The sequence below is a fragment of the Malurus melanocephalus genome, unplaced genomic scaffold (genome assembly GCF_030028575.1).
Source record: "Malurus melanocephalus ecotype Western Australia unplaced genomic scaffold, MMel_1.1 scaffold_661, whole genome shotgun sequence".
Taxonomy (NCBI): domain Eukaryota; kingdom Metazoa; phylum Chordata; class Aves; order Passeriformes; family Maluridae; genus Malurus; species Malurus melanocephalus.
In genome coordinates, this window is record NW_026623893.1 from 11,518 (window position 1) to 37,688 (window position 26,171).

General features: G+C 50.5%; 1 protein-coding gene across 1 annotated transcript; it reads right to left on the minus strand.

Moving 5' to 3' along the window:
- Positions 1–790: 790 nt before the first annotated feature.
- Positions 791–26,171, minus strand: EPHA10 (EPH receptor A10). Its single transcript, XM_057383818.1, has 16 exons — positions 26,115–26,171; positions 24,188–24,857; positions 17,219–17,374; positions 16,160–16,501; positions 11,627–11,751; positions 9,589–9,751; positions 8,409–8,517; positions 8,260–8,315; positions 7,402–7,527; positions 6,118–6,303; positions 5,392–5,453; positions 5,101–5,304; positions 4,437–4,586; positions 4,049–4,236; positions 3,801–3,965; positions 791–3,008 (listed from the first exon to the last, which is right to left on the minus strand). The coding sequence occupies exons 2-16, from the start codon at positions 24,789–24,791 to the stop codon at positions 2,894–2,896; spliced, it is 2,751 nt and encodes a 916-aa protein (XP_057239801.1). The 5' UTR covers positions 24,792–24,857; positions 26,115–26,171; the 3' UTR covers positions 791–2,893.

The following is a 26,171-nucleotide window of genomic DNA, read 5'->3' on the forward strand; positions in this document are numbered from 1 at the left end:
AGAGCTCTGATTATTTCTTTACAGCACCAGATCCACCCTGGCCAGGCTCCGAGCGAAGGCTGCCTGAATTAATTGATCGACAGAAGGCAAATAGACTTCACCCATTCTAAGCACCCACTGAATCCTTTCCCAGCAGCTGTCACTGCTGTCACCACACCAACCAGGACTCCTGTGCCTGYTCCTGGGCATTGAACAGCCTGGGAAAAAAGAGATGTGAACGAGTCAGAGTTGCGTCAAGCCATTTTTAAATATCRTTTGTGCTGAGTTAGCATTTAATGTGCTGGCCATACACAGCTTTCATTTACTCAATAAAACAATTAATTCCATGCCTTGAGYGCAGGAACTCTGCAGGATTTTCCCCCTGCTCAGCAATATCCCCACACTTACACACCAGAATGGTGTCAGACTGACCACTGACAGCTCCACACCGTGAACACATCTGAGTTTATTTGGTTCCAGGGGTGGTGGCAGAGATTCCCACCCTCCTGAACAAAACCTGGCCCCACAGGCCAGGCCATGCACCTTTCTGACCACAAAAAATACACCAGCAAAGTGAGGGAAATGCTTTTGTCCCCGCTACAAAGTGCCAGCAGCAAGAAACCACCACTTCCAGCCACTCTACAGCCAGAGCACAGGCTCGCACCTCAGCATAGMTGTTAACAAAAAAAGGCATCACTTCACACCTTGATGCTAYTAAAACTGYCCYTTACRTGCCACATGCCACCCTTGATAAAGYTGTATTTCCCCCCAAAACATTGAAATTACCCACACAGACAAATCAGGGCAGGATTACAGGTTGGTTTTACTCAGGTATTYAGATATCTCCTTATTGCCATCTTAAAGAGTGGTTCAATAAATATAAAATTAACAAAAATGTCAAYAGATTTTTATTAGCATTTACAATAACTATTATTATTATTATTAAATATTCCAAACCAACTGAGATTCCCTGGAGATGTCTGACTATAATTCAAACATGAGATGCACACAGAGTCCCTTACGATATTATATTACGTTTGTCTCAAGCTTATAAAAATATATATTAACTTCTCAAGTGTGTATTTACAATATTTAACACGTGCCTAATGAATATAAAAGCATCTGGAGATGAACCAACTTGATTCCCATTTGGTTTCTTGTGAGGGGAGAGTTGCAGATGCTGCTCTGACAGGACTGGAGGAGGGAAGAGCCTCATGAGCTGGATGGGAACAGACCAGGATCATTTTGAGRCATTTCCCTTGCTTGAGCAGCTCCAAAACAACATTGCTGATTAATTTAATTATACTACTTCCCCAAGGCGAGGGGCTGAGAGGATGCAAGTTAATTTTAATATCATAACAACAATCTATAGTTTAATTTTTTAATTTTGTTATCCCATGTTGGTGAGGAGCTGAATTAAAAGTGTTTACTGTTTTAAGAAGCTGGGCTAGAAGGCTGCTTCCTTGGAGGGCTTTTCTTTCCTTTCCTGAAGGAGAGACCAGCTCCTCCAGCAGCAATTTCCCYGTGTGGCTCCACATCCCAACAGCCAGGATGAGCAGGGAGAGGGGACAGAAGACCCAGAATCAAGCTGGTTCAACCCCCTGCCTAGAGACCTGTAATATACTTTCTCTAGAGGTAAAATGTAAACATGAGGAGCACACTAATTGCACTTGATCCTTGGGATCAGGCATTTCACCAAAGGCAGAGCTCARTTCACTGCTATTCCTGTTCAGGGTGGGAAACAGCAGAATGGCAAGTGACCAACCCAGCTGGGCATGGGCCAAATGTAGAGAAATTATTTCTGCTAAAAAATAACACTGACCAAGAGACATTGGAGAGAGAGCATGGTTTGAAGTGCAGAGGGGGAAGGAGAGATCTCATTTTCCCCAGAGAGCAATAAATTTCCCCACAGCACAWGCAGCATTCACCCTGGCAGAGTGGTCACCTTGCCAGCCCCAAGGGGCTCTTCACTCAGCCTCATCCTGTCAGACCCTCATCCTCTTGGAGCAGGATGACAGGAGGGTCTGACTGGAGCAGATTTCCAATCAGACTCTGAGCATCACCCACAGCCTTCATCCCCTATGTAAATCTTTGCCTTTCAGCATTAATAATTAACTTGCAATACTTACAGATCGTAATAAAAGCCTTACAAAACTCCGTGCTGAGCTGCAAAGACCCATTTAATTAACTCACTTCAAGGAAAGTTGTATTATTAAGGAGAAGCTATTTATGTCTTTTCAGGGATGAGGCTGCAGCTGTGGGAGCTGCTGGCATGCCAGGCAGGCAGCACGGTGCTCACAAAACAAAATCTGGGTGTGTCCCAGATTGTGTGGATGCAGCACCATTTCCTCTGCCCTTCACTGGAGAATATTTGGTTTTGTTCACCAACTGCGGTGTCAACACTCAGTGAAGGAACTCAGAGAGCAGGAGGAATGCAACTGGGAAAGAGTTTCCTTCAGCACAGATGAGGAAAGTCACCTTCCAGGATTTGGGCGTTGGGTGAGAGCCGCTCTCTAAATATAAAAGCAATATAAACTCCTTGTGGGGTTGCTGTGATCTGTCAGGTTGTATAAAAGTACCCATGGATTCACCAGCAGGATGCTAGATACAGAAATGTTGGCTCTGGATTAAAACAGTGCAAAAAGGTCCATCCCACCGTGTGAACTCAACTACCACATGAAATGGCATCGAYACAGTTTGAATCATCTTACAAAACACTGCTGGGGAGAATTGTGTCCACCCAGGCTCGCTGCACCATCCCAGCAATCCTGGGCTGCCTGGGCACAGGGGACAGAAGCTCTGCTCTCTTGCCAGTGATTCTCACAGCCCACCTGAGCCTGCCAGCTTTCAGAGATGGGGCTGCTCCTCGCCGGGAGCGCCGTGCCGGTGCTCTGCCCTGTGCAGGGCTCTGCTTTCACACCTGCACGCCCCGCCCGTGCATCTGGATCACCTGGGCACGGAGGGTCTGGATCCCGCTCAGGATGGTCCTCTGGTGCTCTGCCAGCGTGATCCCCAGGCTGAGGATGTCTCTGCAAAACGAGCATCAGGATAAACGTCAGCCAGGACAAACCAGCCCTGACCACCACGTGCCCCAGCACTAACTGCTTCCAGGCAAGAATAACGCAGGTTCCAAACATGCACAAATAAGAAACCCCCAATCTTTAGTCCCAGCTGAAGCAATACTGACACTGATCAGGAATTTTGGGCTCACAGGAGCTTGTAGCATGCCAGGAGTGGGACAGCTCTGACCCCATCACCCTGGGCTATGGCACTGATTCCTTAGGATTTTTCGTTTCTGTATTTTCATGCATCTGTATTCTTGTACTTCTCTAGTACAACACTAAAAACTACCGTTCTCCCATCTTTAGACAAAACAATCCCTCTCTGAGCCTGAATCCAAGGACACCTCGCTGCCTCAGAGCCCCAAAATATGGAAACAACAGCGAGCTGGGGGAGGAGAGCAAGTTTGGGGTGATTGACATCATCACCTGTAAAGATCATTGGAGAATTAAGACCCAATATGTTAATAAGGCAGAACTTATAAAAGGTGAAGATCTCGTGACTCAGGGTCCATTTTGGGTGCAGCCTCAGGAGGAGGCTCTGTCTGCCCTAATGTACCAATAGGCCTGTTAAGCCTGTATTAAAGTTGTGTATTCTCATTCTCTTAAGTTTGTCTGGCCTCTCTTTCAGATCAGCCTGAGTGATAAGGCATCAGCACAACAGCTTATCAGGAAATCACACTGGATTTGGTTCTGCTCTCTGGCAGGGGCAGGAACTGCACTCACAACACAAGATTACAACCAGGAGAGCAGATCACTTACTGGGCTGTCATCCTGGCCACCGACTCCAGGTAGCAGTAACCCGCAGCAGTGAAGTTGTCCTTGTACCTGCCCATTTCTATMGCTTCCAGCCACTCACCCACGGAGCTGAAAGATGGGAAGGCTGAGAAGGTTCTCTCAGAGAGGGGGATGGATGTGCCATGGGACCTGCCAACAGAGAGGGTGGTGAGGAGGGAGTGGGGCAYGGCATGGCAGAGAGGGACGGACAGGTGTGGCAAAAGGGTGGTCACCTGGGGCACGTGGAGCACTTTGGGGGCTCCAGGCTCTGCACCAGCTTGCTCAGGGCACTGTGGATTTGTGAGAACTTGGGCCGCTGGCTGCGGTCCTTCTGCCAGCAGTTGAGCATCAGCTGGTGGAGGGGGGGCTGGCAGTTCACCGGGGCGGGCAGGCGGAACCCATCCTCCACAGCCTTCATCACCTGCAGGACGTGAGGGGCTGCGATGTAAATGGAAGGCAAAGCCTGGGGCAAACCCCTGGGGCCAGCCTCCCTCCTCCCCTCCAGCCAGGAGCAGAGACAGCTCCTCTGGGTGCCACAGAGCCAGCACACGCCATCAGTGATGGCTGAACCATCATCATCATCATCATCATCATCATCATCATACAGCTGCAGGGACTCACGTCCTGGTGTGACATGTCCCAGTAGGGTCTCTCGCCGTAGGACATGACTTCCCACATGACGATCCCGAAGCTCCACACGTCGCTGGCAGGACTGAAGTGGTGATACTGGATGGCCTCGGGGGCAGACCACAGCACCAGGCTCTTCCCACGCTGGACAGGCAGAAGGGCAGGAATGAAGTGTTTGCCCAGCAGGACGTGCCAGTGCTGGCAGTTCCTGGGCAGAAATTCACTGTTCATTGTCCCCTGCCTGGCATCACCAAACAGACCCATGTGCCATCAGCACATTTAGTACTCAAGAGAAAACTTTTTCCTCAATTTGTTTAAAATGTCACTGCAACTGTATGTTACATGGAAATATGAGTCCTGAAATATTAATGGGAGAGGAGAATGTCCCCAGGAAGAGCTGATGGCATTTTTACACATTCATATTTAATGAAAACCACCTCACAGCTGTATAWACACGAGTCCCTCTGCCCTGATTTGTCAGTGGGGTTGTGGCCAGAGCAGGCACGGTGCCAGGTCACTGCTATGCAGTTCCCTGGCCACASACACTGGATTTCTACCTGAGAAATAAGTTCAAGGTGCAGAGTCCCTGTTCATACTTGAAGAAGGGAATGAGAGTCTAGGAAAGGTGTTGACAACAGAAAATGGAAATGCAGCTCACCATGGTGGAGAAGATGGTTTCCATCTTGTCTTCCTGTGGCCGTCTGAACCCGGTGATCTTGCAGGCCAAGCTGCTGCTCACCAGGACCTTGTGGGCAGCAAGGCTTTTGTGTACGTAGCCCATCTCTGCCAGGTATGCCATGCCTGAGGCAATGCCCTGCAGCATGCAGATGAGCTGGGTGCCTGTGAACTGCCCCTCGTGTTTCTGTGATAGCACAGGAGGAAAAGCCAAAGCTCAGCAATGGGGACATGGCCAGGAGAGCCCAGGCTGGGCAGATGTGTCAGCACTCACCCTGAGAAAGGAGTCGAGCAGGCCGTTCCCCATGTATTCCATCACTATCATCATGGTGCTCCCTGCAGACAGACAGTGCCACCATCACTCAGGCAGCTCAGACACTSTAGGGTTACAAATCCAGGTGCCAACCCCTGCATTAATTAGCATTTGGGGGATGTAAGGAGGTTATCTAAGCCAGGCTGAAATGAGCAGTGGGTCCAAGGCTTCCCTGTCATTCCCAGCTAGGAATGGATTCCAGTATCAGAAGTTCCTTTCACCAGGACTCTGAACCACATCACAAAGGACAGCACAGCCCAGTGCAAGCAAAAGCAACCAGCAATGCCAGAATACTTCATTTGCTAATGAAAACTCAGTTAGAATCAGCACACATGCTCTGGTTTCTTTGGATTTACATGAATATCCATTTAACTACCACATCCACAGCCTGGCTCCTCACACATGCTCATGGCAGAGAGCTGGAGCAGTCAGTCCCATCTGTTTTACTGACAGAATCTCACTTCAATTTGCTTTTATTAAGAGAGCATGTGTTTGGCTGCTAAGCCGGTTCCTCTACCTGCATTTATTAAACTAGCTGGAAGCTTTTTATTAATCCTCAGAGTGCAAACCCAGCTGATACCTGTGAGAACAAACCAGAGAGCCAACTGCACCTCCAGCACCAAGTCACCTCTCTAATGCAGCAATTTAACCCCATTCCTGCACAGGAGCCCCCCAGGACCCCCGTACCTCTGGTGATGACTCCCTCCAGGCGGATGACATTGGAGTGGTCAAACTGGCCCATGGTGCAGGCYTCGGCCAGGAAGGAGCGCTGCTGCTTCTCAGAGCAGCCTGCCCGCAGTGTCTGGATGGCCACAGGCAGCTCACGTTTGCTGGGCAGCTTCAGGCAGCCACGGCACATCTCCCCAAAYTCTCCTGCACGGCAGAGAAATGGGTTAGAMAYATYCAYRSCAGGCMRTCCTGAGMACCTGCCCCAGATCTCMCAGATCCTGAGAACCATCAGCCRKCTCCAGAGCCTCTCAGCTGCTCTCTCCACCCTCTGCTTCAGTACATATTGTGTTTTATCCTAGGAAAGGGTTAACCCCCTGTCACTGAGCTCCTGATCAGACCTGGACAGTTCTGCCTCCTGGTTCAGCAGCGTGGGGTCTGCATCCCACAGAGGAGGAGCAGGGTGGAGGATTCCTGCAATCCTTGAAGAAGAACATCCCACTGCACAGCCACACGCTCTGTAACAGGAGCTATGGAATTCCCAACATAAAAAGCCAATATTGGCTTTACAGCAAAAAGTGTGTATCTATGAACAGCTTTATTGATTTGAAAATYAGGTTCTTGTTAGATCAGCACTGAGACAAACACACTCCCAAATTCCTTAAATTTAAAAGTCTTCCTTACTAATTTCTTTCTTGATTTTTCCAACATCAGTTTGCTCATGAAAGGTGCATGGGGCTCTTCTGAGCTGCTCCACACTGCAGTTCAGGGACAACCTCATCCCCTCCTCAATGTCCTCTCCCCTTCAACACTGTCCTTCAGCTGCAGGCAGAGCCCTCCCCTCCTCCCTTCCTCCCCCTCTGCTGCTGCTACAGCTGAATTTATCTTTAGGAAAAGGAATGACAAAGAATGATCATGTTACCCACATTCTGGCACACAGTAGCCATTAAGGCTCTAGGGTCCAGTCAGGGGATTTTAATTTGCTTTTAAGTTTTAGGCAGTGAAGTTGATGAAAATCAATAAATCATTAGGTTCACGTATTTATAAATAGTTTTCACGCTGCTGTCAAAGTGCCCAGATGCAGATAATTGCTGATGCTTTCTGGTCCATGTGGCGCTCGCTTGGCTGTGCTCAGTGCCTCAGGAAAACACCAGGAATGTGGAACAAAGCTCCTGGAAAAAATCTTCWCCAGCCCCATTCCCATCCTCTGCTGCAGGCAGGCACCCCCAARACTGGAGCAATGTCAYGGGGAGAGGGGAGCCACCAGCACARCCCATGGCACAGCCACCACCCCGTGGAACCTGCCTGTCCTGATAATCCTCTCAATTTTGATGCTGGCATTATCCAGCTCCTTGGCAAAGAGGTGCACAGCCTGCATGGGGTCTTCACAGGTGTCGGGGTCGATATATGTCCTCCTGGTTGGTATTTTAACTGCAGGAAAGGCAGAAAGGGWGGATGAGAGGGGCTCAGCAGAGCTTCCACCCACCCATTCTGGGAAACATTATCCCAGTTTGTCTGTCTCCCCATCTGTGGGCAGGATCAATCTCAAACTTTCTATAAGCAAAGCAAAAGACTCAGGTCTAAGGTTTCGAATAATTTTTTTTAGGTTTAAGTGAATCCAACTGCTCTGCTCCACTGCCACAGCCTCTGGGTAAAGGAAAGAAGCCTCTCTGCTCCAGTGCAGCTCCCACCCTCCAAAGCCAGGTGAAATGGTCAAGACAGCTCTACTGCCTCCGAGTTGCTTTGGGGAACAGAAGAGCACGTGTGCACTCCATGGGCATATGCAAGGAATYAAATATTAACTCATCAATCCCAACATCTGAATTCCCTCTGACAACTGCTGTCTGTAAAATCACTGCTTTTCAATAATCCAGAGTAGCCCCAGAAAACAAGGATGTTTGCCCATGTTCTTGAGAAGCTGATGGGGTAATTCATGCACCCCATGGAAAGCTGCAAGCATCCCCATTTCCACAATGATCCACACACAGGATGGACACTGGCTCACAGGGCTGCCAAGGCTACAGTCCTTGGAGAGCCTGGATGTGCTGATCCCTGCTCTGGAACAACACAGGATGACAACACTTCCACAGTGAGGACTCAGGGCTGCTTTGGTGGGTTATTAACAGTGATAAATATGACCCATGATGGCTGGGTGCCACTTACAGTGAAAGTACAGCTCCTCGTCCCCATCCTGGCTGGCTTTGCTGTACCCACACTGCCTGCAAAGAGAACGAGGATGCACACCAGCACCTGGACAGATGTGCATTCCCTTACCCCAGCTCAAAGCCTGGACTGTGCCTGGCCCTGCTCACCTCCTCCAGACCATCATGCCAATCCCCATGGACACCAGGACGGTCAGCCCTGCGATGGCCACCACTGCGATGATCAGGACAGGGTTCTGCTCGCTGGAGGCCACTGTCACTGAGGAGGGAAGCACAGACAGTCATCAGTGTGCTCCAGGGCAGCTTCAGAGACAGGAGCTGCCTCGGACACTGCTCCCATGGCCAGCCTGTGTCCTCCAGCAGGGCTGTGGGAGCAGCCACCCAGCTTTTCACCATCCTCACATCAATTCATGYTCTGGTTCAGCTTTAGGAGCCTGAACTGATGGGCTCAGCCCAATGTGCTGGGCAGTGCTGCAGACACAGACAGAGGAACCCAGCACTGCTGCACCAGCTCCTAGTTTTGTTAATCAGGGCTAAGGAAGATTCCTGTTTATCAGAGGAAAATATCAAAATTTATGGCTTACAAATAGTTTCCTTTCATCACATTAATCCCTTTTCCTCCTGCTTTTGCAAACAAGGGTATTAGATAGCTACATTCTCTATAAAATTTTTATTGGCTTCAATTCATTCTGAAACGTCTTCTGTGTGGCAAATGAAGGCAATTTAAAGCGCTGTTAAACACAATCTGTGGGAGCTGTTCTGAGCCAGCCAGCTCAGGCTCACACTTCCAGCCAGCGTGGGGGATTGTGCWGAAGCCCAACATCCCTCCAGCCCTCTGTTAGTGAAATACGATGCTTTTGGACCACAGTTATGAATGGGAATTTAAAAGAAGTCGTCTCAGCAGATAGCACTGATGCTRGCTGCCCTGAGCCAGCCAAGCAGTGGACAAGCCAAACGCCTCCTGAGCCAGGACAGCAGCAGGAGGCAGGGAGCAGTCACGAGCCAAACGTGTTTTAGGGCAATCTCAGCCAAAGAGCAGAGACTGGCCGAGACTCCTCATGAGCAAGGAGCCAGAGAATCACTGCCCTCATTGAATCTTCACTGAGAAGAGCCAGGACAGGCTCCCCCAGGACTGGCAGGGCAGCAGGACCAACCTCATCAAAATCTAATGGGAAAACGTGAGGAAAAGCAAGTTCCTGGACAGTTCCCTTAGACCTGGAGAAGCAGAACCAGAGGAACAGGAGCTGCTGCATGAAACCAGGGGCAGCTGGACAGAGTCCCCAGGGCCAGCTCAGAGCCCTGAAAGGGACACCAGCCCTGCTGCACTTACACTCTGCCAGTGTCTCCACTTCAATGCCAGGGTTGTAGTTGCCGTAGTCTGGAGAGGAAGATGTTCGGATTTGAAAGATATAGAGGGTACCAGGCTTCAGGTTATTGACCGTCACGGCCGTTGATGTGGTTTTCACAGTTGAGTAACTTTGATCTCTCTGATCCTGTGAAATAATGAGATACCTGAGATGGAGCTGCAGTGACAGCTGCGCCACGGAGCCAGCACGGCACAGTCACATCCTCAACTCCGGGCTCCATCAGGACAGCCTGTCCAAACAGCCAGCCTCCCAAGGAAAAAATACATTCACTGGATGTCWCATCAACAGGAATGACATGGGAAGGTCGCAGGAAATGGCAGATGGAGCCAGATGATGCTATGAAAACAGGCAGAGGATGGGTTGGTGGAGAGCAGCAGTGTCACCCCCTGTGCCAGGCTCAGCTGTGGCACCAGCCCGCCCCTGCCTGCTCCCCTCCTCAGCTGCTYGAGGATGGGAACAAAGCTGGGTGGGCTGGAAAAGGGCAGGGGGAGCTCTGAGGAGCATCCCAGCCCCACAGTTCAGAATGGCCAGTGTCCCAGTCCCACAGTCCAGCACGGGCAGTGTCCCAACCCCACAGTCCAGCACAGGCAGTGTCCCGACCCCATAGCCCAGCATGGGCAGTGTGCCAGCCCCACAGTCCGGGAGGGGCAGTGTCCCAACCCCATAGTCCAGCACAGGCAGTGTCCCAGTCCCACAGTCCAGCACGGGCAGTGTCCCAACCCCACAGTCCAGCACAGGCAGTGTCCCGACCCCATAGCCCAGCATGGGCAGTGTCCCAGTCCCACAGTCCAGCACGGGCAGTGTCCCAACCCCACAGTCCAGCATGGGCAGTGTCCCAGTCCCACAATCCAGCATGGCCAGTGCTCCAACCCCACAGTTCAGAATGGTCAGTGCCCCAATCCCATAGACCAGCATGGGCAGTGTCCCAGCCCCACAGTCCAGCACGGAGAGTGTCCCAACCCCACAATCCAGCACGGGCAGAACCCCAACCCCACAGTCCAGCATGGGCAGTGCCCCAACCCCACAGTTGGGCAGTGTCCCAGCCCCACAATCCGGCACAGGCATTGTCCCAGCCCTACAGTGTGGCACGGGTAGCAGCCACTCCCTGCACTGCTCACAACATTACCAAATGTGTTTCCATTCAACACTCTTTCCCCTTTGAATCTTCACAGTAAAAACAAAKGCTTTAAAAGCAAGGATTAGGAACTAAGTTGATATTCATGTCAGCATCAAGAGGCTCGTTTCAGTGAATAACTGCTAAACTATACTTAAATTCCCTACCCAAGGAGGACAATTCCTCATTTCATACCCCAAGTATCGTGTTAGTGCAGCCCATTTGCACAGGAATTACCGTCTCAGGCTCCCGCRTTTGCCCTCCCCCACAGATCCCTCCTCTCAAATCTATCAGATGCTGAAAATCACATTAATATGAATCAGCTTCACGGTGGCTTGTTTCTAAATACAGAACACTGACATGTCACCTGCACAGTGTGCCTGACATGCCATCAGCTCCATAACGAGCCTGAGCACACGCAGATAAGGTAATTTGCAGAACTGTGTCATAAACTGCATTTATTTGATTTAGAGCCTTGTCCCTGCTCTGCCCACTGGTATTTCTCCTAAAATTCCCAACCTACTGCACCTGTCAAACAACAGCAATTTTCATAATCAGGAAACTGTCATAAAAATAACTGCTGGGTCCCCTCCCATGTAGAATGGCCACTCATGGTTCATCACAGTCACAGGCTTGTGGCTCACAGTCCTAAACCAGTGCACACCACAAGGTCCAACRCTCTCCCAGAGCTGGGAATGCAGAGATCGACTCCTCAAGGATGTAGAATCCATTGTGGTGTCCCAGTCCCTGCCCAGCTGGTGTCACACGGGGATGGGTGACAGGTATCGGGCACACACAGCACCYGGCACTGCGCTCCTGAGGGTGGACCTGGCTGGCAAGGGGAKGACCCAGAGCTGKCTGGGGCACAAGCAGAGCCCTGAGYYTACCTTCTCAAAGTACTTGACCTCGTACTCGGTGCCGTTGGCTGTCAGGAATCCCGGCTCCTGCCACGACAAGGAGACGCTCTTCTGCTCCACTTTATCCGTGCGGATGTCGGTGACRGGAGTTGGCACTGGAAATGCAGAGAGGAAACGGGCAGTGACTGAGGGGCTGCTTCAGTAAAACCTTTAACTCAAGCTGTCCCCTCTCTCTGAATCAGGACTGGAGTGACTCCAAGCTGGGGACCATGCAGTGGGAGAAGACAGCAGTAAAACACAACAGCTTTGTGATCCATGGGCAGCCTGGAACACTCCAATGGAGCACTGGCAAAAATCCTAAAGGCATTTTTGAAGCACCCTATCCCTTGGTGCTGCTGAGGGGCCTGAGGAGGGACTCACATTCTGGCCTCTGAACACCTGCTAAGGATGTCTGGGAAAGGCAAAACACAATCTTTGATCAGGAGGGCTGGTGGGATRCACCAAGGCATCCACCTCACTCTGGATTTACCCCATGTCACCAGACTGTTGGGAGTATGGGAGAGCCACCCCACCGCCCCACTCTGAGCTCAGTCTGTGTCTGGTCAGCACAAACTCCCTCCCTGACATACATGCATCCATTTAGTTCATCTACTGCAAGATGCGCTTGCCAGTATCCCCATTTTAACCAGGCTTGGCTCCAAACAAGTCTCCAGCCTGTGAAGGCAGCAGCTCATAGCCCCCAGGCACAGCAAAGGCTGCATGGGGACATTGACTGTTTCCAGTTTGTCCTAWTTCCCATAAAATCAGAGCATTTGCTGGACCCGTCTCTGTCCCACCAAGACTCCTATGGAGAGAAACAAGTCCCTAAAAAGTAAACTTAAGTATCTGTGAAATTTTGTATTTATTACTTAGCTCATTAATCTTTGCTGAAATAAAAAGCCCTCATGTTTTATYCATGATATACTTGATTCCAAGTCCCCTTTGGTTTCCAATGAGAGTGTGAGAGGAGTCAAAGGGGCTCCTTTAGCTCAGTGCCCATACACAGCTCCCTGTGTTGTGACCCACCCCATGGTGTGGGACATGGTCAAACATTATTCCCCAGCAAATTCACTGGCCCCAGGGATGGCCTTTAAGCAGATATCAAACTGTYCCCCTGAAAGGAGCAGAAGTGAGCTCAGCCCCAGCACAAAGCACRGCAGGAAGATCAGTAATGCTCTGTGTGGCAGCAAAGGGCCAGTGCTGGCAGCACCTGCCTGCRGTGAAGATTGCCCCAACACTTGCCCTGGGTCCTGCTCCTGTAAGCTAAGCTAAGTGCTCCTTGCTGTGTTATATGATTCCCATCAATAAAATAYCACACAGCTGCCCTCCTGTATCTCTGGATCCAGCAAATGGATGGGAGGCACCTGACTGTGTGGTCCTGACTGTTAACAAAGTCACCAGGAAAAATCCTACTCACTCAGGGATGGGCTTTAGAGCAGAGCCCATGGTACGTGACAGAAAAGTAGGTCCCAGCCTCAAACATGTTTAAAAAACATTAAAGAAAATCACACGGGCTATAAAGCATTTCACACTGTGAAAAAAAATGTGTTTCCCATCAATATTTTAAGCTCTCCTAACATTGCGTCTATTCGCAAAAGCAAACATTAAATTATTCACCACTCTGCCTGATTTTATAAACTCCATTCCCCTGTACGTGGGTTTTCTCCTCTTGATTAACCAGTGTAGCAGCASAACAGGCATAAAACTCGATGTGGCACCATGTCCCTCCTGGAACGATTCTTTGCCTCCAACACCTGCACTCAGGGAGGGACACCAAACACCCCTGCAGCCTGCCCTGCTTGTGCCAGATAGAGCCACCTCTCTCCTCCCTCACCAGGCACCAACATCCCAACACAGAACATGCCCTGGGTACCATTCCAGGCAGCTCCTGCCTCACAGATCTCCATTCCAAAGCAGAGAAGCCCCCTCACCACTCAGCAGGCAGTCCTTTCAGGGCAAAGACCCCAGGAGTGCAAACATTTGCCCCAGAGCTGGCTCATCCTGTGGCCCCACTGCTCCATGGTCACTGCACCAGCCCTGGGCACACAGAGGAAAAACACAAATCTGTTTTGGAGGACCAAACCCAACTCAAACCCCTTCTCCAGCCTCAGGAAGGAGGATGCATTCTGGCACTGGCTGCATTATTAATCAGCAGCAGATTTAAAAGCTCTTTAAGGCAGGAGCCTTGTATTCCTGCCGGGAATACAAATGACGTGGGCCCGGAGCRCACATTTACATGGCTAATGCAGCTCCACTCCTGCAGGTGAACAGCTCCATTCGCTCCTCAAACACTTCTATTTAGTCCCATGCTGGGGACAGATTAGAAAAAACRCAGTATTAATTTTGCCACCTGCAGACTAAATTGCATCTCTTCTTTTTCCTGCAAATACAGGGAACGATGGACAATTCCCTCTGGTGAGTGATGGAGGGGAAGGGCAGCATGGAGCTGCACTCGGAGCTGGATTAGAGGAGCAGGATCTGACAGCTAATTGGGGTCTTATTTCTTGTTTAATTTTGCATCTGAACTTCATATCAGCAGCCAGAGCTCCCTTGCTGCTGCAAACTACTTCCGAGACCACGGCATGACCGCCAGCACGGGAGTCACCACTGCTCAGACATCCCTGGAGTCTCCTCCCTCCTGACCTCTGGCYCCATCCAGCACTTCTGTGGTGGGCTCTAGTGAGAGAGGCTGCAGAGTCAGGATTCCAAGAGRTGAYTGCCCTGAGGAGCAGCTCCACATGCTGTCCCTGCAGCCATGGCTCCGGGTTTGGAGCACACAGCGTCCCCTCCTCRCACTGGGGTGTCACAGAACTCAGCTGTGCAGCCACCTCCCWAGGAGAAAACCTTMTCCYRCCTTCTCCCCTTCTTTGCYGATGGGCACAGGTTWACCATCACTGTCACTCCRTGCCAGCAGYRCAAAGGCAAGAGGAACAGGGCACTGGGTGCCTGMAAACAGGGCAGCCCCAGCCTGGCACTGCCTGAAGGGAACACCTTCAGCAATAAAAACTGTCAGCGTTCCAAGAAACTTCTGAGCCTCAGCTGCTCAGGTAATTCCGAGCCACCATCTGCATCCAGACACTTGACAGCTCAACAAGAGACATTGATTTTGAACAGATTACAGGATTAATTATCCACATTCTTTATGTGCATTTCAGCTCCCTCAGGAGTACAAAATGTCAAACAAGGGGCTGAGATTCCCCCTTCCCCAGGGGAAAAGCTGCTCTGAGCAGCCAAGGCATGGGCTGGCATCACCAACTTGCTTTGCTTACTAAGAGAACAAGGCACTCAGTGCCACACCTGGCATCCTGTGCCCCACTCAGACCTGAGGTCTCAGGTAGGGAGGCGACTCCAGAGCACCAGACCCTCTACCTGCACCAGACTGAAGGAATGGCTCATTATTACACTGCTCTAAACTCACCCCTCCCCAGCCTGTTCGCTGTTCCCCTGGCCTGGGCTCAGGAGGCAGGAGATCTTCCCAGAGCTAAATCCATCCTTGAACAGCAAAGATCTTAATGAGGAATGACACCTCCGCTGAGGAGCAGTCTGCAGCACAGCATCCCCCAACGGAGCCACGGGGATTATGGCACGAGGGAAGAGAAAGCAACAACGCGCACAAAAACATTTGATCAAGTGGTGGGAAAATTATTTATAACAAGATCAAAGTTTAATCTCTTCAGATGAAATTGTTGGCCAATTCCTGCCAAGAAGTACGTGAGGATCATCTGTCTCCATTAACCGTGGCTTGGGAAAGGGTTTTCATGCAAATTAATAACGTAACCACAGAGGAACRGACAAGGACACAACAAGCCAGAGCCGACTGTCCTTCAGCATAGCATCYCTCCAACAGCAGAGAAGGATCTGATTGTCCTTTGGCACAGCCAACAACTGAGGAAGGACAGACCCCTCTGCTCAGGGACCCRTCCACAGGCACAGGCACTCACCTACCCCTACCTGAGGGAACAGAAATGCCAAACTGGAAATGGAAGGGGACAATTACAGTAAGAAATTGTGTCGCAGAATAGCACAGGATAGAGAGAGAAAATCAATTTTTTTTTTATTTCTGAAGGATAGCCAACATTTGAATTATCTATTTTAAAGGGGGGGGGGGTATGAATGGCTGAAAATATTGTTTCATCAAAGCTATTTTTTTTGTGATTTGTAAATTCAGACTGCAGCCAGATCACTGAGCAGACTTGGCCCTTCACAGCCCAGACTTTTCACCACGCTCACTCCTTGCCTCCCAATGGCACCAACTGGAACCAAGCAGTCTTCACCTACCCCTCTGCCACGGGGTAGGTGGCACTATCTAAAGCACCACGGCTGAGGCACGGGGACAAACCAAGCACCGTCGGGGCACTACCACGACACAAGCATGCACAGCCCAAGCGCAGTGACCACAGCAGCAAAGCCACCAAGCTGCCCGCAGAGGAGCTCCCTACAGCCCAGAGYTGCCCTGCCAGAGCAAGACAGCCCCTACAACCACCCCCTCGGTGCCAGAGGGCGAAGCAGCGATCCCTACCGTACCTGCCCGGCCGGTGGACACGTTGACCTCGGCGTACTGCTGGCCCGACAGCGGGCTGACGGCCGACACACCGTTCAGAGCAGCCACACGGATGGTGTAGTTGGCGTGGGGCAGCAGGTTGACCAGGGTGACGGTGCGCTCCACCAGCCCGGTCTGCTGCGGCACAAAGCCCACGCCGCTGCCGCACTGCTCGCAGCGGCCCCGCAGCGCCGGCGGGCAGCGGCCGCACCAAAGGCTGTAGGTCACATCGCTGCGGCCGCCCGCGTCCGCCGGGGCACTCCACTGCAGCACCAGCGATGACTGYCGCAGGCTGTACACCAGGTTCCGCGGGGCGGAGGGTGGACCTGCGGGCAGAACAGTGTCTGGGAGATAAAGGTCCCCTGGGAGCAATAGGACAGTGCAAATTGGGGCAAATAGGGGGTAGAGMGCAGGGGGTGGAGCGACTGTCCACGGTTCTGGACAGCCACAGCACAAGGGGACACGAGGGGACACGAGGCATAGTGAGATGTGGGACAGAGGATCCCAGCTGGAGGGATGTCCGTGCACCACGAGCTCACACTGTGTAAGGAGCACCCTGCTGGACCCAGCACCTCCCTGAGCATCACCAGACTTTGGGAACTCACTGCCGGGTGGACACTGCCCAGCCGCTGGACACTCCACTCAGCAAAGATGGAGGGTTCCTCATCACCGTGMTGGCAGCTGCACAGCATCCATCACCAGAGCAGCTGGAGTCCAGTCCAATTAACTAGAGGCCATTTAATTAAAATCTGTGAACTATAGTGAGTGTGTCCCTCGGTTTTACCGGGGAGTCTGCGAGCCTGACTGCGTGTCTGTCTCAACAGCCGAGCTCTGGGTTGTAGGGACAGCCCCTCCATCCCCCTTCTCCCCACTGCAGTGTCACCCCAGCACAGATGGGACCCTCGGGGACACGTTCCCATGGGTGAGCACCCAGGGGGAGCCGGGGACAGCCCTGGCATCACCCAGCTCCGTGCTGCAGGACAGACAGAGCGCCTGGACACGGCTCCCTCGCCACAAAGAGCTGCCGTTCCAGCCAGACGTACGTGTGCAGGAGGCAGATGGTGGGTCTGAAGGAGACCTGGAGTAATTCTTCTGGCACAAACAGAAYGTGGAGGCTTCCTCATGTGTGAAGCTGTGCTCAGGGCATGGAGAGCAGACAGGGAGACGGAGGGAGAGCTTGTAAAACCCCGGAAGACAAGCTGAAAGAGAGAGAGGGTGTTATGGGAAGAGCAGCATAGGATGAATGGRAACATGTCTAATGACTGCATTTCCTTGTTTCCTGGGACATCCTTTGCTGCCACCAGCCAGCAGACACCACCCTCTAAGCTGCTTTCCCTGAGCACCTGCATGATCCTGGCACCAAGAGAGATGTCCCTTGGTTTTACCCAGAAGAGATATTTGGGTGCTGTGGCTCTGCRCTGACGTTCATATTAAATGTCATTCCCCATCTAGAGTGCTACATAATCCAGGAAAAAAATAGCAAATGCTAAAATTACTCCCAAAACTTCCAGTTCCCTCTTTAGATTTGAGAAACCAAACCAAAACCAGTGGTATATTCATAGAATGGTGACAGACTTTGCTTTTTTCTTTAGTTAGGCAGCACTGACCACRATACAGGGCAGGAATATCACTGCATCAGGCAGGACAGGAAGATCAATCCTGTTTACAAACATGATGGGATCCAAGAACTAAGCCCAGAGCCCCCACCCCTCAGACGTGCCTGTCACACCAATCTGACATCTCATCGTAGCAAACTGAACATTTCCAATTAGAAGTGTCTCTCAGACTATTCCTCCCTGTTTTCTAAGAGCCAGAAGTAAGTTTACAGAAGTGTGTGTCATTAACAATGGCACAAAATGCCCCAATTTGCATGTCCCAGGAGCAGGCACCACAACYCCATGTGAGTGTGTTCCACGAGAAGCCATGGGCTTCACTTGCTATTTTTTTTTCCTTGGCTGTCCGAAACTTGCCCTTGAGAAGAACAAAAGTGYCCAGCACATGTGATGCATCATGTGTGTGTCTCTGTTTCTTTTTTCAGACAAACTCCCACCCTCATCCACCTCATCCTACGAGTGTTTTTCTTGGTCTCCAGCTGGTTTAGGTGTCCCTGTCATTTCACAGTGCTTATTTCTGCAGTGAGCACATAACAGCTCTCGGGAGATCAGGTCATCAATTTATAGAATGAAATCCTTTTTTGTACACTACTTTCTATCCTGTACCTTGTCCCCTGGTACTACCACAACTAAATTATTAAACAATGAAATCCAGTAATTCATTGTCCCAGAACCAAAGAGAAGCAGCCAGATGGGTCRGATGGATCTGCCTCTCTCCAGCTCCACCACAAAAGCTCCTCAAGCATGCCTGATCCACATCACTGACAGAGAGAGCACATTCCCCACTCAGTGTAATGGTCTGCATACTGTCAAACCAGCAGCAGAACGAGCTACACTGATTTATGCTGCAGGTTGGCCAATTACCCAGCATGGAGTAACCAAGGRAAAGGCCACTCTTACCTCCCCATCTGAAACAGCTCCTCAGACAGGAGCGGGTGTCTCTGTTGAGAGACAGCAACGTCCTCTCTCATTCCCAGCCTGTGCCATAGGGAAAGTAGGGGCAATTGAGGATGCAGAGCTAGAAAAAGCATGGTTCCCTACTCCAGCGACACGGGACAGCTTTCATTTTCCCTTTCTAGTGAAGTCCTACCAGCAGCAGCACCATGTGTGCCAGCGTGAATCAATAACAGCTGCAGCCTCACTCAAAACGCCTATACAGGCATTTATAATTAACASTACAACTCGGTTGTCTTCCAAAATCAATTCCTTTCCAGTTTTGGTCATGGAATTGTATTTGACAAAGTTCATCTGCTTTAATGTGTGTTAATTTCCTCTGCTGAGGCAGGCATTTATAAAAATGTTCYTCAGGAAAGCCACAGCTGGGGAAATATGCAGCTGGCACTGCGGGTGCCACAGCAAGGACCAGGACAGCACCACGGGTTGAGGCACCCCAGCAGCCTGAAAATCCCTCCCAGCACAGGGCAGACTGGGAGCACTGGCCCCTTGAGCTCTCAGACTTGCATCCAGCCCTCCCTGAGCAACACTCAAACCTGCAATCTCACCACTGTCACACCAGCATCTTTCCCAGGAGCTCCTGCTCCTGCTGACCCCTCGCTGGACAAGGCTTGGCAAACTCCATCTATCTTAATTCCATTATCAAGCCAAGCAAGTCACTGTTTATTATGTTTCAAACATTCCATCGGTGCCTCAGGGCAGTGTGGGGAGGGGCAGCAGCCCCAAGGAGGGACAGACACTGCCAGCCACTGCCCATGGACGAGGACACGCTGCCCAAAGCAGACAGGGCACCTTGTGTAAATCACTGACAGAATAAAGTTTCAGTGGTACTGAGGCAGCCAAAAAGCCTTGTCAACAAATATCCTYGGGTAACACAGAGGCTCCTGCCTCCTCCACGCTGAGTTTGCGATCTCACCTTGTCACACCACACGGCTGTAATCAATACTGCAGGCAGAGAGAAGGGACAGCARTCGTGTCCAATCTCTGTGCTGCTGTGAGAGGGACAAAGTCAGCATGAGGAGAGATCAATGCAAGCACTGAGTGGGCTCTCCAGCTCCTCACCTYGGTTCCATGTCTGCCAGGATGGGAACTCTGGGCTGCACTACTTGAGAGGATCCAAAAGCACCCACACAGTTTGGAGGATTTTAATAACTGGTTTTCAACAAGCAGCCTATGGTCCAACACATTCCCAGCAATTCCGACACCTTTAGACAATGCTACTCTGTAATTTTTGTCCTTGTTAAATAATTTGAGGAGTACTAAAATGAAAACCTGTGTCCAAGGGCAAGATCCTTGTGCATCCCCARCGATGAGCTCTTAACAGCTGAAATTAAATTCAGTGATTTAGYCCAGAAGAAAGACAGTCTTGATATATCTAACAGAGTGCATTTGCTGAATCCAGCCAGGACTGACAGAACCTCCTTGCTATTTATGCCAGAATGTTCCTCAAGGACACACTGAAGCAGGCACATCCACTGAGCCAACTGCAATTTACTGTTGTCTCTCTCAGCTCCCTAATGGATCCACCAAACTGTTCTTGGTGAAGGACTGGTTGACCGGACTGTCCAGTGCACCCCACGCCTGCCAAGCACTTCAGCTCACACAGACACCCTCAGCTGTGGGCAAAACATGTCCCCTCTGTATTTCAACAGTCTATTCAACACATTCATCCAGCAGRCAGATATCCATGACCTTAACCTGACAGGAATTCTGCAAACAACCTGTGATGCTTGTAATTGTCAGAGCAGTTTGCTCTGAAATGAAATGTCACGGAGCGATTTGTGTCTGCATCTGTCACAACTTCCATTGCCGTAATTATCTCAGACACACTGTGAACCAGCAATGTAACATGCAATCCCCARTGATAAACACCTCCAAGCCTGGTCATTACTCCAGAGAGACTGAAGAGAGAGCTCATTTAACACGGGTGTTCCACGGGTGATGGAAAGCAGCACCCACCACCCAGCRCTCACAGCTCCAGCCCTACCAAGCAGGGGCATGCCTGTGGCTGCAGCCSTGATGAAAGTAAAACCTGGTGCTTTGTGCAACTTACAGAGTCCCAGGAGGAAAGATAAACTTATGCATAATCCTCCAGCATCAGTCAGCAGATAAAATACACTCCAGGAGCACATACAGGTTTGTAAGCTAATGTATAAAAGATGAAACAAATCAAAAGCTCCAAGCGCTGTACATTTGGATCCATCTATTTTGTATTTAAACAGAAAAGCAGACCTCGGGCTTCAGGAGGTATCTTTGCACTAAATGACAAAATACTGTAATTGCTTATTTTAAATTTCTCTAACTTTCTATTGAACTATTTCTTTTCCACCTAAGGACACSACAGTGACACAAAGCTGTGGTGGGACATATCCAATGGACAGCAGAGCATCTTACTCACCCCACATCCCACTCCCACCCTAAACCTTTGCTTTCTCCTTAAGAAAGATAAAATAAATCTTTCTTGTGTCTTGTTCCTAGCAGGTTGAATTCAATATGCTGCTCAAAAATCCATTCAATGATGCAGAAAAGGAGGGGGGGATTTCTGTTATTCCCCATTTCAAACAGCAACCATGAACACCAGCAGCTGCTCCCTGTGCTGCCACAAGCATCCTGACACTGAAGACACCTCCAGTGTGAGGTTTTCCTCCCCAGGAAAGTGGCAACACTCATCTCTTTAAAAGGTTGTATAAAAATCCTAACAAAGCACTAGAAACTATTTCAACTCTAAAACTGTTTTCAGTGACGTCATTGCCATGTGGACAAGGGACACAGTCACTAATGAGGCCATCATTGACCAGACTGAGCAGGGCTCCMGGTGCTGGTGACAGGGAGCAGAGCATGGGGCACAGCAGCAGTGCAGAGCTGGCTCCTGCCACTGCTGTCAGAAGTGGAGGGAAATAAATCGAGGAGGAAACTTTGCCAGAGCACAAATTTACGTTTCTGTCAAAGAAGAGTGGCTGGCAGCTATTTTTGGTAACTGGTTTCCATCATATTAATTCAATGTCTGGTTGAAGTTGTCTCATTTGCAGCAAATCTGGCTGGTTAATATTAACCTTGGGCTTTGTTGAAATTCTCCTTGCAGATATTACTGGGAATTGGATAGARGAGATGAAACAGGAGACAACTTTACAGGAAAATGCTGGGTGGATCCCCCACATCACAACTTCATTTACACAAAAGCTATTGCTACACATCACAAAACAAATGGCACAAAGGGGCTACAGCTCATGCCTGGCAAAATTAATGGTAAAAAAGACATCAGAGCTGAGAAGACAAGCGAAAACAAAACAGGGATGGGCAGGGGATCATCTGCAGAGCACAGGACTGCCCACTTGCCTGCCGTGCATCTTCTGGGAATGGGTTTTATGGTCAGAGTTTTATGCACAGAGCAGCATATGGCTATAGAGATACATCAGACAAGACAAGCAGTCTGAACGCATTTTCRGTGACAAACTCTCCTCTTCTTCCTGAGTGGATGTTAAACAGACACTAAAATTGTGCAGTCCCACCCCAGAGATGGCTGCACTCCACCTAATGCCAAAATGATTCATCAGAAATGTGCAAACTTGTCACAAGTGCTGGAGTCCCTCTGGAGCAGTGGTGCAGGACAGGAGGATGGTCATACAAAGACTCAGCTTTCCTGCAGCAGRAGTTTGCAGAGTTGTAAGTCCTATTGGTCTTTTTTCATCTCTCYTAATTTCAGAGTGGGAACACAAACCTTCCCTTGGTGCAGGATGCTTTCAACACTTAAAATCAAGGTTACAGGGACACCAGCTCTGCCAYCACGTTCAAAAACCTTCACCAGTTCATCTCCTGCATCCTCCAGCTGTGCCACAGCTGTCACCAGTGCCACAGTCCCGCTGMCACCTCCACCCACAAGGTGACCTGGCACTCATGCCACCCCACAGGCACCAGCAGCAGCAAAGCCCCCACCACCCCAGACCACCACCTGGACCTCTCAGGGCCACAGGAGCTGCAACAGAGACTGGCCAAGAAGTTTCATGGGCCAGCAGCATCCAGCAGACTCACTGAGTCCTCCAAAGGGCTGCCACAGGATCACAGTGTGGAGCTAGGTGTATTGTGCCATCACCTGACTGAACTTAACATGTTGTACACCTGCMTCCAGCTCAAGGGCTTTTGTCCTCATCAAAGAATTTCCACAGCCCTGGCTGCTTTCATCAGAAATTTTTTAAAGCTATTCACTTAGCACTATGCTAATGTMGGGCTGCAAACAAACCCAAAACTTTCAACCCTTAAAAACTATTTCCTGATATTTGACCAGACATCAGACRCTGCTCCACAGAGAGTGACTAATGACCTGCTTTCTGTGAGAGGGGAGAAAAACTTAATTATGTCCATTAAATTACTTCAAATATTTTTCCTCAGAGAATATGAATTATTTAAACTCAACACAGAGAAACCTGAAACATTAGCAAAAGCCTTCTGGGACTCACTATGTAAATCCCCACTCYAAACAGATGTGGAAAGCATGGCAAGCTGCCATGCAGCCACTGAAGCAATCAACAGCACTGAGATTTCAATTCGATAGCTTTAATAAGGTCTTCTTAAGGAGAAGCCACTGCCCAGAGTACCGGGAAGGGCGTCCTACCACCGGGAGGAAGGCGGCACCATCAGCACAGMGTAAAACTGAAAAGCCTCGAGGTGCTCCTGAAGGGCAGATCCRATTCCACGGGAAAAGCTCACTCTGCTGCTGCACCACCTGCCTCCAGCATGGAGGAACTCTGCCTGTCTGGGACTTATTCAGCCTTCCTCTCAATCTGTTTTTGAGATAAAAAGGGACAGATCCAAGGTATCACCTGCATGGGTAGCGAAGGGTCTTTTCAGATGTGTTTTACTGAAGAACACATCYCCTCTCCCAGGTCCCAGCTGGCAAGAAGGTGCTAGGGGGTGGCACAAGCCCAGCAACTCTCTCTGTTCAGATGCTCACACACTCTGAGAAAGAGCATGACAGCCAGCATGCCACACTTGTCTCTCACCTGCCTTAGGAAAAGATGCAAGTGCTCACAGCCCCTGGTTCATTAGTGGGATGCCTGTTAAGGCAGACAGTATGACCATTTTTGCAGCTGTCTTTAAACTAACCTTGTAAGCTGTAAAGTCACCGAATTATTAAACTGTGTCCAAAGCATATCAACAGGGATATTAATGTTCTAGAGTAATTTTAACATTACAGATAAAGCTGTGGGCAATGCCTGACAGCATCCAGWGCTCTGACACATCTGCCCAACCAGCACCATGCTGCAGAGCAGCCCCACRCCCTCCAACTGCCCCCCTCCAAACAATGGATTGGTGGTTCGCTGGGGAGCTGCCATCACCTAAAGAAAYGTATTGCTGACAAAAGACAATTCTGYTTGTCCAAAYTGTGCTCAGGCACCAGAGAGGTGTGGCAGCAGCATGAACTGACAGGACACCAATGGGCACTTTTACCTCTGCATCCCCCGTCCTTCTCCTCAAAGCCAGGGCCACACATGCATTTCCCTATGGGAACCAGCCACTCGCCCTCCGCGCTGCAGTGCATCCGTGGGGGATTATCCACATCCACTTCAGCATGAGCGACACAAGTGCCCTTAACTTCCACCAACGTCGCAAAGGCCGTCTCCGCCACTGTGTCCGGGAACACGGCCAAGTTTTGCACGGTGCTGAGACACTTCTTGTAATAGACCCGCACGGAGACCAGCGCCACACAGGCACCCASGTCCTGGAAACCCAGGTGGAAGCCTCTCTTGCTCAGGTGCCCAATCTCCCTCAGCTCAGTGTTCAGCTTCATCTTGCGCTCGCCCAGGTCCCCCTGTGTGAAGCTCTCGTCAGCAGCGATGGTGTCAATCTTGGTGTGCTTGCTCTCGCGGACACTGCGGCCCAGGTCAGAGTCAGACTCGACATAGTACAAGTTAAAAGTCTCCTTGCAGGTGCTTGTCACGCCAGGGATGCTGTTGCAGTCCCGCAGGGTGAACTTCAGCTCGATGAAGATCCTCTGGCCGTCACGCCTGGCAATCCAGCCCGTCTGCAGCCAGTTGTTCTGGTTTGGCTCCATCACGTTGCACACCTGGTACGTGCGTATCGGTCTGTAGGTTTCATCCACGCCACTGATCTCTTCCCACTGGGGAGAGAACACAAAGAGCTGTAACAGCTTAGGAGCTGCCCCAGCAGAGACACACCAACCAGTATAAATGTGCCATCACAAGCCTCCCCTCCCTTCCACAGGCACTGGAAGTCCTCAGCCCACCAAACCCACCAGCTGCAGTAACCCTGMTCCTGGGCCAGCTAACACCTCAGCTCTCTGCAGAGCTGCAAACAAAGACACAACCAGAAAGGCAGCACTGGCAGCAGATCTTGGAAAACAAAGCCTGATTCTCATCACATCATGYGCTGAGGAGCCAGAGCGTTCATCTCCCACACACTCCTTGGATTTGCTGTCCCTGGGAAGGTGCATCCACACAGTGTGACGCTGGATAGGGTTGAGCCACCCAGAGAAATCCAAGATGTCCAGGAAGATGTGACACCAGTCACACCATCACACAAGGATGTCAAACGCCTTCATGAACAACAGCAGCAGCTTGTCTGACAGAAGTTTTAGCTGCAACAGGACAAATCCTCTGACTGCAAGTGAAACGGTGTTTCCCCAAAGCTATCGGCAGAGATTCTGATCAGTGAAATGATGATTCAACCCTTGCAGCCTGAATGACGACCTGGCAGTTTCCCAAAGCAATTCTTTCTGGGGTAAATTTATGCAAAATAGTCAAAAGAWACCCAAAACAGAGTTTCTTCTGCAAACAAACAGCTGTGCTACACAGACTACTCCAGATCTATTGCTCTTCCCTCTGAATGTTTTGTTTCCATTTGGGAAAATGAAACCAAAGCTGCAAGGAACACAACTCTAAGCTTCCTGACACAGTCTCCTGAAAGCGACTTTAGACCAACACCAAACTGACCAAACAAACGCTACAGCTCCCCATGACTTCCCCAGCCACAGCCCTCAGATTCTAAGGGCTGGACTGACCCTTGGTGCTCATGCTGGTGTGAAAACCACAACACAAAGCCTTAACTAGCCAGCGTTTATTTGCTTGTTTTAGTAGTGTAAAATCCATTTTGAGGAGGGACTCCATGCCAGTTGCAGTGCTTCCATAGCCAATGCCTCACTCCTTGCTCTGCTTCCAGGGKCTCCTGGCACTGATCGTGCAAAGCTGCCCATCGACCCTGAATGAGGAGTCCCGGTGGCTGCTAGCCCCTACCCCAGCTCTGTGGCAAGCAAAGTGCTCAAACCACGGGACTTGAAATGCTGCTGAGCACCAAGAAGCTGACAGATGCTTTCACCCTTTCCAGTGGTACAGAGGGACAGTCCCACCTCCATGCTTACCCCGTTYGATGGGTGCGAGGTCCAGCCCAGCTCCGCCTGTGACTCCTTTGAGTCCAG